Genomic DNA, 13,524 nt, shown 5'->3' on the forward strand with positions numbered 1-13,524 from the left:
AATGACCATTGCATCTAGTTCACCATTCCTATTTCATTACCACTACATCCCAAATAACCTTAACTCATTTTTATCCAACCCTAACTCTAAATCTCTAAAATTAGACACACTCTTTTTTACACTCACCAACACGAAAAAAAAAAAAAGAAAAGAAAAAACAGAGGAAGTATAGAGGAATATGAGAAACAGAGGAAGGTGGAAGAAAAAGAAAAGGAGAGGGAAAAAAAAGGAGAGTCAGTGTGTGTAAATTGGGGAAGGGTATTTTTGTCTGAAAATTAGAAAAATGATTTTAAAACAAAATTCAACATTAAAGATGATTTTCAACTAAAAAGAATTTTAGAATCCATTTTGATTTTCGGTCAAAATCATAGAGATCAAAATCGAACTTAACTGTTAATAGGAATATCATGGATAAATTTGTTAATATTATTTGTTAGAGACTAATTTATCCGATACAAAATTTGTTAGGTACTAATTTAGAATATCACCCTATATTTAATATTATCAAAATTTCGTTTATTCATCATTTACTAGAGTTAATGTTCTTAAGACATCGGGGAGAAGAAAAACACTCCAGCATATCAGTATTTGAATGCATTGATCTCTTGATTAAAATGTTCCACCAAAACAAGGATGGTACTCCAAAAAAGGATATGATTCTTATTTTAATTAACTTATTTAGTTTCAAGAAACATATGGCACTCATCACATTCAGATAAACCAGTAGAGTCTAAGCATGTTATACACTCATTGATCACCCGTCTTCGATGAATCTATCGGGGGATCCTCGTCTTTGGCAGCTCCGGTGTACGTTTCAGATTCATCAATTGACTTGACGGCAACAACTGAATCCGTCGAGGAGTCTGAAGTTCTCGAAGTAGCTGAATCCGCAACGTCTGTCTCAGCAGTATAGTTGGGAACGAGTCCTTGTGCCTCACGTGCTGCTTTCTCCTTGGCCTTTTTTGCTCTTTCCAACACTTCTTCCTACACAAGCATTTTGTTTCAAAACAGGTACAAATACAAGCATCTCAATCTGTTTAAACCACACAAATAAAAGTGTAGAAACAAGAAAGCAATGGCATGGAACACATTTATCAATTTCTGTGATCGCTTGATGGTTCCGGTGGATAGAACAAAAGGTTTGATGTTTTATTAAATGAAAAGTTTATGCAAACTAGCATATGGCATTAAAAACTCATAAGAAATTATGAATGAAGCATTCTGCACTAGCTCAAAATTTCCCAATTGGAACAAAAATGCTGAACAATACCAATAGAATCTCCTATTGTTCATCAATTTCTATCAGATAAAATCATACTAGATAAAACATTTGACCACCAGATCCTAGTATTTCAAACACAAGCAGGAGATTTAGAATAATGGGCAACTGATCTAGAACTGAAACAAAGTAACACTAGCTTGGGTTAAAATGATGCTTTACCTGAAACTCCTGTACTTGTTTTTGTTGTTCAGCTTGCAACCTACCAACCGTACTCAGAAACTCGCCAACTGCAGATTCAACTCGCTCGTTCACGGCTTCAGCTACAGCTTTTCCCAAGAAAAATGCATCCAGAATACTCCTGCTGCTGCTGCTGCTATCACCATCGCCTGCATAATTCAGTTACATATTTACTTGATAGACAACAATACACGAAAAGCTAACACAAAAACTACTTTAAACCAGCCCATTCAACAAATATCCAAACTTCGGATCAATTTCGTCCATGTAAACTGCCTTTTTCCTATGGTTATAAAAAGGGCAGCAAGGTGCATAAACATCCCGTGTTAATGTAGGTCTATTAAAAGGCCACACTCAGAGTGTAATGTAGGCAGCGTACGCTGATAATTACATCAGTGGTTAATTTCACGGCTTGAATCCGTGACCTTTGAAGTCACACGGAGACAACTCAACCGGTGGTTATACAACCACATATTTGAACTTCCAAACATTTGACAAAATACACTAGAAAACATGGATTATGAGTAAAGTGTTCACATCTTTTGAAAAGAACAAACTGCTTGGTTCAGCAATCCCAATTCACATTCATATAATTCGCAACCTAAGAGTTGTTTTATGTGTACATATAGATTATGAAACACTATACCGACTCACATCGCAAGGTATCCCACTTCTTATTTGTACACATAACATTTTCAAGTTGTAAAAGCGTGCTACAACCAATTAGGTTCCGTGAACATTGAAATGCCAATATTTCAGCCCCAAAGGATTAACATGCTCACAATTAGTCCCAATAGAACTAAATAAATACTATGTAATTCATTTGACAAATTACCCCAAATCAACATAAGCACTAAAGTTTACATAAGCTGGAATATTTTGTCAAACAAAATGCATCTTTCAACTTTGGAAACTAAATTGATACTTTACAATCCAATAACCTAGTCCTATTCGACCAACCCCCGGCGCCAAAAAAAAAAAAATAAAAAAAATAAAACAAAAATATGCAGTAGCAGAAACAGCAGCAACGGTGAACATATTCAACATAAAGTGCCCAAATAGATTGATTCTAAACTTGATGGCGGAACCTCCATTTGAAAAAACCAACATTAAAATAACCCAAAAAATGTGAAAAATAGGGAGGGGAAAAAAGTAAAAGAAGGAAGTGAGACCAGAGGCAGGGCCACCGGGCCAGATGCTACTATTGCAGCGAAGTGCAGTGATAACAGAATCCCTTTTGCAGTGAAATCCAATGCCTCTGAGCTTGGAACAGCGAGAAAGAACATCTAAGTTGGAAGAAAAGGGAGGAAAGGAAGCACGGGTTGTGGCAGATGCTGAAGGCGAAAGTAGAGTGTTCATTGTGCTTTCTCTTCTCTTCTCAAACTGAAACTGAAGCGCAGAGAGAGAGAGAGTATCTGTGGAGTGTGTCCGTATTTCGTGGCAACCCCCACAAGTCGGACTTGTCACTTTTGTCTCGGAAGGAAAAGATATCCCCCACCTATTCGAAATATAAATTTTTAAAAATTTATTCATTATTTTATTCTCATAATAAAAAATATAAGATATTTACAAATTACTAAAATAAGAGAGAAAAAAATGTTAAACACAAATGAATTAATTAAGTAGAATTAAACTCAGCTGCGATGTGCGGCTAAATATTTTAGTTAATGGAAGTTATTTGGTGATTTTTATAATTATTTTTAATTAACGTGTTTTATATTTATGTGAAAAAATTTTATTTTTTTAATTTATTTACAAGTGCAAATCATCCATATAAATTAAGTTGGGAAAAAATATACGTTGAATCAAATCAATAATTATTACAGGTTCAACCAAGAGGATATTTCCATGTAAAATTACACTACACGCACACTAATTCGAATCAGGTGATTTGAATTACAGACACGTTTTATATATTAATTCGAATTGACTAGATTTGAATTAGTCAAGATTTAATTTTGCCCATTTTTTATTAAAAAATTAATAATTTATTAAAAAATTAATAATTTAAAAATTAAAAAATATATATTTTATTTCATGCATAAAAAAACTAACAAAAATATTTAATTACGAGGCTTCTTTAAAATATTAATGAACTATCAATTCAAATTTCATACAATACTCTTTTGCCCATTTTTAATAGTTTATGAATATTTTTTAATAAATTTATTTAAATTATACCACAAAAAAATATTTTATTCTATACTAAATAATTTAAAAAAATGGCTTAAAAGATGCTAGGAGTACTATAAAATTTGTAATGTCCTAATGACTTAGGACATTAAAAAAATACTCTACATAGTCAATAATAATTTAGAAATTAAAGAAAATATATTTTTATCATGTATTTACCTAAATTACTATAATATTACAAACTTTTATAGTTCTCATAACATCTTTTAAGCTATTTTTTTAAAATTATTTTGTATGGAATAAAATATATTTTTTAATTATTTTATATGGAATAAAATATTTTCTTTAATTTCTAAATTATTATTGATTATGTAGAGTATTTTATTTAAAATTTGAGTACATGCATGTATTTATTTAAGTCATTAGAACATTACAAATTTTTATAGTACTCCTAATATTTTGTAAGCTATTTTATTTTTAAATTGTTTTGCATAGAATAAAATATTTTTGTAGTATAATTTAAATAAATTAATTTAAAAATTTTATTAAAAAATATTAATGAACTATTAAAAATGAGCAAAAGAGTATTATATGTAAGACCCAAAAATTTTAAAAAATTTTATTATGAGCCAATTTTAAATTTATTTATTTATTAGAGATTTTATTTTCAGATATTATTTTATTAAAAATAATTAAATCAGGTTTTGATAATAAAAATATAAATTTTACTCAATTTCACTATTAATGAATAATTTTCTATACTTAAATTATAAAATTTAACAGTTATAAAAGAATAAAAATTTTATTTGATTTAGTTTTAAATAATTGAGATTTTAGAATTTAATATTTTAATTTTATAAACAAAGAAAATTAATTATATTATTTCTAATTTTAAATCAAAATACCTAATTAAATGCCAATTAACAAATTAATAATTAAAATAATATTTTTTTAAAAATAATTTTAAAAAATTAAATTATATTTTAAATTTATACATTATACCCATAATTTTATTAAAATTACCTAAACTATCCAAAAATTCCCAAATTGAACCCACTAACCCTAACCTAACCTAGCCACCTCCTTACCCACCGCCACACCCTCCTTTCCCCAACAACACCCACACACAACAGAACCCACATACCCCAACAGAAAAAAAAAAGAAAAGAAAAAAAAGAAAGAAGAGGGAGAAGGGAGAGCTGAGAGGATGAGGAGGAAAGGAAGGGGGCGGCGTCAGCGGGGCTGGGAGCCGCCGTCGCCGTCGAGTCATTGAGAAAGAGAGAAAGGCCGCGATTGAAAGAGGAGAGAGGAGCTGCCTTGCATCTTACTATCGCCGTCGCCCTCATCCCGAATCGCCATTATCACCGGTGCAGGGAGGAGCCGTCGTGCCGCCACTGCTGTTGGGTCGCTGTGCTATCGTCAGAAAGCAGAGTGCGTACAGAGGAAGGAGAAGCCCTGTCTTTGTGTCCGCCGCCGCTGCCTCTGAGTCCGTCGCTGTCAAGCAGAGCCACAGGCAGAGGGGAGAGATCCGTGAGGAGGGAGGACCGCGAACAGTCCAGCCGCCGCGCACAGTCGCCGCTGGTGTCGCCGGCGCCATCCTCATCAGATCTGCCACCTCCAAAGCTTCTGGCCGCGCCTTTGCCGCCGGAGAACGCCGCTGCCGCCCAGAAACCGCCACTGAAGCCTAGGTATGCTTGTCACCGCGAGTTTCTCTGTGGTGCGTCGCCGTCAGACGCCGCCGTGACCACCACTGAACTCTACGCTGGCGTTAGTCACTGATAGAGGTATCCATGCTGCCTATACTTTGCTTTAGGTCCTTCGCTTCCTTAAACTCGTTCTACTTCTCTACTTTTACTCTATTTTCTGCTACAATTAGGTTGAATATTGATGCTAGTGTTGTCGCGGGACTGTTGAAGCTGTTACTAGTTCTGATTTTGTTATCCTGGTACTGGTCTGATCTTTTCCTTAGGTTTGGTCCATCTGTATGTTCTGTTTTATCACTGCTGTGGTTTTCATGTTCTGATTTTAATTATAGTCCTTACTTTGTCTTGAATCTCCAGGGTTGTAATTGCTACTAATTCCTATCCAATCTGAATCTTTTATTTTGCTGCAACCATGGTCACTGCGGTGAAGATTAACATTACCGCTACCGCTGTTTCGGTTGCTGCCATTGCCGTTCTAATTGCGTGAGAGGCGCATCTGCTGCCATGAACTAAAAGGAGAGGGAATTATCACGATAAATTTGTGCGAACTCGGTTAATCGAGGTAGGGGTTTTCTTAAAATTTATTTTATCTTACAGAATTGTTATAAATAGATATTAATATGAGAAACATATGTCTGTGATTATGATTGTCTTATAGATGTGGTTGTTTGCTGGACTAAATGACTGATTGCTTGATTGCTTGAGTAGTTTGTGATTGTTGAAAAGAAATTAGTTTGAAAAGTTATTTAGTTGATTATTATGAAAAGTGATTTTTCTTGGTTTTGGAGTTATTTTGATAATGTAAATGAATCGGCTTTGAAAATGATTTGAAATATGAAGATAAATTGATTCTGGAAGCGGTTTAATTTTGAATTAGTTTGATTATATAAATGATTTAATATTTGAGCCGGTTTAATTTTGACTAAAATTTATTATTGGAAATGGATGGATTTGAAATTAATTTGATATTAGAACTAGTTGAATTTTTGGAAAGTGATTGAGACTTGGAATTGGTTGATTTGAGGAATGATTGGATGGGACCCAAAAAGGGTGGCAGTGTCCAAGGTTTAGAGGAGATGTTGTCGAAATTTTATAAAATTAGAAGTTTTATTTGAAATAGTTATTTTAAAAAGGTTTAATTTTAAGCATTATATGGTTTAAGATTACTTTATTTATTAAAGGAAGAGTTTACTTTATTTATTAAAGGAAGAGTTATATTTTGGATTGGGAATTGTTAGTGAACGGAATGGAAAGAAGGATGATGAGGATTTTCTGGGAAATATGATTTTGAATGAAATTGGAAATTGGAAATGAAATATGGATTGATGAACGATGATGATGTTGAGATTGACTTAGACATGGATGAATGTTGAATGAATTATTCATATGGCTTATGAAATTGAATTATCTGAGACACGAGTTTCCCTGGATTAAGTGCCGTGGCTTGCCACCACGTGTACCAGGTTGAAAACTCGATACTCTGTTGACCCTACGACGTAAGTGTGATCGGGCACTATATAAACTCCCGGGAATGTTACCCCCATTGAGCAATATTGATTATTTGAGAAAAAACTATGCATAGACTCTTGGGGATGCACGTCGAGGGACAGTCTAAGGACGATTCAGACTTGTCGGGTTGGCTAGAAAACCGACAGATGAGCCTCATCAGCCATAAGACAGGCATGCATCATATGCATTTGTATGCTTTGCTTGGGTTTGAACTTGTTTTGGTTTGCCTAATTGCTAAACTGTTCTTAACTGTTATTTGAACTATTTGCTGTAATTGCTACCTACTTGTGCTTTCTTTGTCTATCTTGCCTGTGTTTGTCCTGGCGTGCTACATTTGAGAATGAACTTTGGTGCTGAATTAATGATTGTGTTGTTTGATTGCGTGGTTGATTTCTGATTGAGATTTTTCTTATAAGAAAGGAATGGTTTCAGATTTCTGAAAGACTAAATATGGTTTCTTCGAAAAGGTTTGAACGATTTTCTATTGGTTTTTAAAAGATTCATAAGGTAATGATAATCACTGAGCTTGAAAATAGTTTGCTTATTAAATATCTTTTTATGACAACTTTGAAACTCCGTGATGAGACCGTGAGGTTAGGTTCTCACCCCCCTACAGCTTTACCTTTTCAGGAACCGGATGAAGAAGTATTAAGAAGAATTATACTGCGTTTGGTTTATATATTGTTGTATCAATTAGTTTATTTTCTTCCCCCGTCTTTGTTATTACAAATTTGTAAGATGGATAGAAATTGTATGTTTTATTTGTATATACTATTATGAGTTAGTATGTAAAGAGTCTTGTATATAAATCTATGCTTGCTTGTATTTTTCTTAAGATTAGGTATTAATTTCCGGTTTTTGAAGAAATCAGCGATACAGTGTCGAGTCACAGGCTCCTATTTTAGTATTTAGTATGTAAAGTAGTCGTAATACTTCTTGCTATCAGAGTAGCGCAGTCGGAAGTGTGACTTTTGATAGTGAGGGTGTTACATTGTGGTATCAGAGCGGTCTTTCTTGTAGAGCCTGAGGAATAGACCGACTATGCTTCAATTGCATACTCTGAGCGTCTGTCATGTAATAGGTCTCGTCCAGATAGCGAGAATTAGAGTTTTATGCACATGATTGCCTAATGATTAACGCTATTAGCTTATCGTTGCATATTTGCTGATATTAAGTTTGGCCAACTTAATATTGGTGGCTTATGTGAACGGGAAAGTTAACAGGTTATTGTAGGCGAAGAAGAATTGATAAGTAATGCGTAATGCGAGTCACATGGTTTGCAGATGTTAGAGTCCGCTTTTCGTGCTTGGCTTCGATTTATGATTCTTGTTTACGTCGCTTAGGTTGGCGAATCGTTTTTTTTTTACTATCCTTATTGCAATTCCTTATCCTCATTGAAATTCCTTTACTTGAATTCCTTTCTTGAACCATGATTTTTACTCGAATTCCTTTCTTGAACCATGATTTGACCATTCTCCAACCATATTTTATTATTTATCCATAATCTTGTTTGACTGTATTCCTGAGAATTTGCTTGAGACTTTCAAAACATATTTATCCTTATTATTGATTATGTTCTTCTTTATGAAAACCTGTTCTCATTGATCTGATCTTAAACTTGTTTTGGCGTAATGTATGATTCCTAAGTCTTGAGCATTTTGAACATTGGAAGTTAAGGTTCGAATTAAGCTAATTATGTAACTTGATTCTTTTGCGTCATATTTAATGTTTAATTTGATTTGATCATATTCTTGATTATCTTTTAGATTTCCGATATCATAGCTTCTAACCTTGATTTCTTCTTCGTAATCTGTGTATCTCCTTGACGTAAACTGAGCTTGTGTTGGTGAGATGCATCATCCTTTACAGTCTATTTCTAGGGTTCTTGTGTTAGATTGAAAAAGTTTTGAATTGACTCTTTCCCTATTTAATTTTGTTTTACAACCACCCTTCAAATTTTTTTTATGAGCTCACTCTTAATTTAGCATATACTTTCCTACATGGATTAAAGAATTTCTTTATATAGTTTAAATTTGTTCATCTGCAATACTCCATCTCTTTTTATAAACATGTAAAAATAATTTCTATTTTGGATTTTTTTTATTGACTAGAATTTGATTTACTTCCAATTTTATTACAATTTTTATACATATTCTCATGAGATTTTGCATCTAAGTATTTTTTAAGATTTTTGAAATATATATATATATATATATATATATATATATATATATATATATTTCTGCTCAGAACTTGATTAAGTTCTATTTTATAAATTTTGCTTATTTAATTTTAATTTGAGTTGTATGATGCAATACCTTTTATATTTCTTTTAAAAAGTGAATTCATTCCTCTTTGAGTTTATCCGTTCTTTGTGGACGCTATCATTGATTTTTAGTATTCTTTTTAACCCAGCTTAGATTCGATTCAAGAGTGCACCGTTCTTCCTTTTAATTGTTCCTTTCGAAATTCTTAGATTCAAATTCCTTCCTAGAATTACAACTTGAATTCCTACCAACCTCGTATTTATTTTTATGTAAATTCTTATTTTATTATGTAAAATGTCTTTCAAGGTTTTGGAGAAAATATTTTATCCTTAGCCTAACTAATTTTCATTTTACAAATCTTGCATAATCTAATTCGACTTGAATCTTGTTCCGAGGGTTACCTGAAACTGTAGGTCGATCTTGGATGAGATCGTCTGTGTTGGTCGGAACCGACGTGTCCGGCAGGTGGATATCGGCCGGAGCTGGTGTGTCCGACTTGTTGGACTTGGTGGTGGTGCTGATCCTTCGTCCCCGGAGGGTGGGGGGTACCTGCAAGAGACTCCGATGCTTAAGTTAGCAAAGGTATTACGCAGGTATTGAGTAGAATCAGAGTATGAGTTATACCTGGGTGCTCCAGTGTATTTATATTGGTGAGATGTGGCCTTCTGTGGATAAGATAAGTTAGTTATCTTATCTTATCTTTATCTTTAAGTGAGGTCATCTTTATCTCTAAGGGAACCGCCCTTCTTTCTGTAGGCTTGGGCCGCCTTAGGATTTGGGACGTGTTCCTCTATTTGGGCCCTTTGTTTGGGCTTTTCTGTGATTTGTCCGAGCTCTTTGAGAAGAGGTCGGGTTGTCCTGACTTGAAGAGGTCGGTCGCTTTGTCTGTAGAACATCCCGGGTCGGACAGCTCGACCCAGGGTATGAACAGTGCCCCTGCTTGAGCTCGGTTTTTCTGTTGAGGTCGAATTTTTTGACTTCGGTCCTTTCATGATGAAGCCGAACTCAAGCATTTTGTCGATTTCTTCTTTTTGTAGAATCTTTTGAATGTAGAACGTTTTCCTCTAAAGGCGCGCGTTTTTATATCAGCGCTTTGCTTTGGGAACGTGAAAGGGTTTAGTACCTTCATTAATTGGTATTAATTGCCCCGTTTTCTCCTGGCTTTTATTTTGAATCTCTCAATCAAAAAACGGTTTCTCTTCTTTCACTTCTTCTCTGTAACTCCTCCCTTTACTTTCTCATTTTCTGTTTCTTGCCCAGAGTTTGTAGTTTCTTTTTTGTGACGTCTGTTCTGCTACTGCGTTTTTTGGAAGAGGGCTGATTCCACATTTTCTTCTTCTGTCTTTGCATTCTTCCACTTCGAGGGGGTGGCTTTGTTGCTTCTGTTCTTCAGCTTTCTTCGAGGTTTTCTTCTATTCTCCAGGTTAGTCCCATTTCGTGTTTCCTCGTTTATTTCTGATTTTGCGATGGAGTTTTCCTTTTGATCTTCCTTTTGGAGAAAGTTTGGATCTTTCTGTTTTTATCGTGCTTGACTTGTTGCATGCTATGGTTTTTTCTCTTTTTCGGTGCGAATCTTTTTGTTTTGCTTGAATCTTTTTCTTTTGCATGTTGCCGCTATTTCTGATTGTGCCTTGGATGATGATTTTTGCTTTGATTTTGAAAAGCTTGTGCCTTTGCTGTTTTTCCTTTGGTCTTTTTGGTGTTCTGATGAACTGTAGCAGTAGTGTTGGTAAACTGTAGGAGCAATGCTTTTCCTGATAAAACTGTAGAAGGGTGGATTTTCTGCGTTTTTGCTTCCTTTGCTTTCTTTTCTGGACTTTATTCTGATGAGTGCCGAGATGTAGATTGTAGAAATGATTTTGAGGACCTTTCTTGTTTACTGCCTCCAAGGGATGCTCCAAGACTTCTTCTCTTGAGTCTTGGGGTTTTTCCCTTTTTGGTTAATCCATCCGTTTGAGATGTTTTGACCCGTGTCCGAGATGTTTTTAAGTAATCCACTCTTCTTTTCTTTTTGTAGGATTTAGTTGGCCTCATGTCTTCCCGAAATAACGTTGTAGAGATGCCTTCCCAGGTTCCTGCGGGTATGGCCGATTGGGTGGACTCCATGGTTCTCCTGTGTGTCTCGCTGGCTGATTCTGAGTTTTGTGCTCAGCTTAGGCAGTTTCATAGTGTCTGTAGCAATTCTGGTGATGAGAAGAACTATGAACTTGTCCCTCCTTCTTCTGACAAGAGAGTCTATTTTTCAACTCGAGTTGTTGATGGTCGCCCCTTCTTTTATGTTTATGACTTTTTCTTTGGTCCGCTGGGTATTACTCTTCCTTTTACTCAATTTGAAACCGACCTGTTATGGTCTTGTAATATTGCCCCCCTCTCAACTTCACCCTAATTCCTGGGGTTTTATAAAGATTTTTCAATTGTTGTGCAATGGTTTTGGTATCCCTGCTTCCCAATCTCTCTTTTTCTATCTGTTTGTTTTGACTAAGCCCGGAGTGGTAAAAAAGAAGGCAGCTTGGGTCTCCTTTCGCTCTACCCAAGGAAAGAAGGTCTTTTCCATGTTTGACGAGTCATTCCGTGATTTTAAAAACTACTTTTTCAAGGTCCGAGCTGTTGAAGGAGCTCGGCCCTTTTTTCTGGACGAAAATGATGAGCCTGCCTTTCCCCTGGAATGGCAAAAGGATGTGAGGGTCTCCAGGTACTCTTGGGACATGTTGGATGAGGCTGAGTGGGCCTTTGTGACTGTTTTGGAAGAGCGCTGGGGTCAGCCTCCCCATCTTGATACAAAGAAATTTCTAACCAATCCTTCTCTTCTTCAAACTGAACTGGGTATCTTTGTGTTTTCTTTGCTATCTGTTTATGTTTACTTGTAGCTGTATTTCCGACTTGTTCGATTTGTAGCTTGACTTCTGTTTTATTTTGCAGAGGCAATGAAGAATAACGAATCCATGAAGGCTTTTAAGAGGGCACAGAAGGCGACTGCTGCCAGGAATATTGCCGCCAAGGCGGCTGGGGAGGGGTCCTTGATGATTAGATTTTTGACGGTTTAGAATTTCACAAATGAATTCTCGTTGCAAGTATAGTTTCTAAACCAATCAATAATCCTTTCATACAAAAATTTGTTTGTCACTAGTACAAACTCCTAAAATTTATAAACCGAAGTATTCAAACCTCGGGTCGTTCTCCCTAGGAATTACAATAAAGTGTCTTGTTATTGGTTGTGAGTTATTTTGGGGTTTTGATAAGAAGCATGAAAGATAAATGACAAGAAAGTAAACTAACAACTATAAAAGGCTCTTGGCAAGGTATGAAAATTAGAAGTCCTATCCTAGTTATCCTCCTCAATTGTGATGAGAATTGTTCATTGCTACCACTTAGTTAACCCTTACTAAATAAAGGAAAGTCAAGTGGATGAATTGACTTGAGCTGCAAGTCCTAGCCAACTCCCAAGGAAAGACTAGCTTTAGTGCACTCCAAACCAATTAGCAATCTCTCCAATTATCAATCAACAAAGGAATTAGATAACTCAAGAGTCACTAATTACTCTACCTAGGCCAAGAGGAACAAAATCTATACTATATCTAGAAGAGGCATTTCAACAAACACATAAAAGGCAATAAAAGTAAACAACATAAATTGCAAGAATTAAAGAGATATCTAACTACAAAGGCAAGAGATCAACAATAGAAAAGCAAAGAAGAACAATTATTATGAATTACCTCTTATTGAATTGAAAGAGAAATAGAGGGAACAATACTAGATCTACAACAAAATATAAGAACAACATAAAGAAAATTACAACAAAAGAGTAAAAGAAGAAGAATGTGGCAACAAAGAATTGAGAGATAGAAGTAGAAGAAAGCAAAGATTAAAATCTAGATCTAAGAACTAAACGTAATCCTAATCCTAATTCTAGAGAGAAGTGAGAGCTTCTCTCTCTAGAAACTAATTATAACTTCTAAAACTAAGCTAATGGTAACTAACATGTGTTTCCCTCTTCACTCCTTGGGTTAAATAGCATCAGAAATGAGTTGGATTGGGCCCACAAGGCTTCTAAAATCGCTGGCCACGTTTTGCTTCAAGTGGACTAGGTGGCAGCAACGGCGCGTGCGCGTACTATGCACGTGCGCGCCACCATACGTGTAGCAACTATGGCAAATCTTATATCGTTTCGAAGCCCCGGATGTTATCTTTCTAACCCAACTGGAACCGCATCATTCGGACCTCTGTAGCTCATGTTATGGTCATTTAAGTGCGAAGAGGTCGGCTTGACAGCTTCTGGTTCTTTCATTTCTTCATGAGTTCTCCAACTTTTCATGCTTCTTTCTTCATTCCCTTGATCCAATCTTTGCCTCCTAAACCTTAAATCACTTAGCAAACATATCAAGACATCTAATGGAATCAAGGTGAATTAAATTTATTCATTTTAAGACCTAAAAAGCATGTTTTCCCTCTTAAG

At 35.3% G+C, this 13,524-nt stretch overlaps 2 protein-coding genes and 1 long non-coding RNA gene across 5 annotated transcripts; 2 read left to right on the top strand and 1 right to left on the bottom strand.

Annotated features, from left to right (window-relative positions):
- Positions 1–579: 579 nt before the first annotated feature.
- On the bottom strand, positions 580–2,944 carry LOC130961537 (uncharacterized protein At4g13200, chloroplastic). The gene is made up of 3 exons (XM_057887473.1): positions 2,632–2,944; positions 1,442–1,608; positions 580–984 (listed from the first exon to the last, which is right to left on the bottom strand). The coding sequence occupies exons 1-3, from the start codon at positions 2,816–2,818 to the stop codon at positions 748–750; spliced, it is 591 nt and encodes a 196-aa protein (XP_057743456.1). The 5' UTR covers positions 2,819–2,944; the 3' UTR covers positions 580–747.
- A 1,753-nt stretch (positions 2,945–4,697) lies between these two features.
- On the top strand, positions 4,698–8,398 carry LOC130960495 (uncharacterized). Its single transcript, XR_009079135.1, has 4 exons — positions 4,698–5,376; positions 5,469–5,537; positions 5,653–5,857; positions 7,421–8,398. It is a non-coding gene; the product is annotated as an uncharacterized LOC130960495 (long non-coding RNA).
- A 724-nt stretch (positions 8,399–9,122) lies between these two features.
- LOC130960493 (uncharacterized) lies at positions 9,123–12,263 on the top strand. 3 transcript variants are annotated; one of them, XR_009079134.1, is made up of 3 exons: positions 9,123–9,653; positions 10,332–10,494; positions 11,089–11,558. XR_009079134.1 is itself a non-coding variant. In XM_057885909.1 (3 exons), the coding sequence occupies exons 1-3, from the start codon at positions 9,636–9,638 to the stop codon at positions 11,455–11,457; spliced, it is 417 nt and encodes a 138-aa protein (XP_057741892.1). In that variant the 5' UTR covers positions 9,123–9,635; the 3' UTR covers positions 11,458–11,558. The 3 variants fall into 3 exon arrangements, 1 of the variants encoding a protein (XP_057741892.1); XM_057885909.1 differs by having other exon boundaries at positions 10,465–10,494; XR_009079133.1 differs by lacking the exon at positions 11,089–11,558 and adding an exon at positions 11,991–12,263 and having other exon boundaries at positions 9,123–10,494.
- The last annotated feature ends 1,261 nt before the right edge of the window (positions 12,264–13,524 follow it).

The sequence above is a fragment of the Arachis stenosperma genome, chromosome 2, assembly GCF_014773155.1.
Source record: "Arachis stenosperma cultivar V10309 chromosome 2, arast.V10309.gnm1.PFL2, whole genome shotgun sequence".
NCBI lineage: Eukaryota > Viridiplantae > Streptophyta > Magnoliopsida > Fabales > Fabaceae > Arachis > Arachis stenosperma.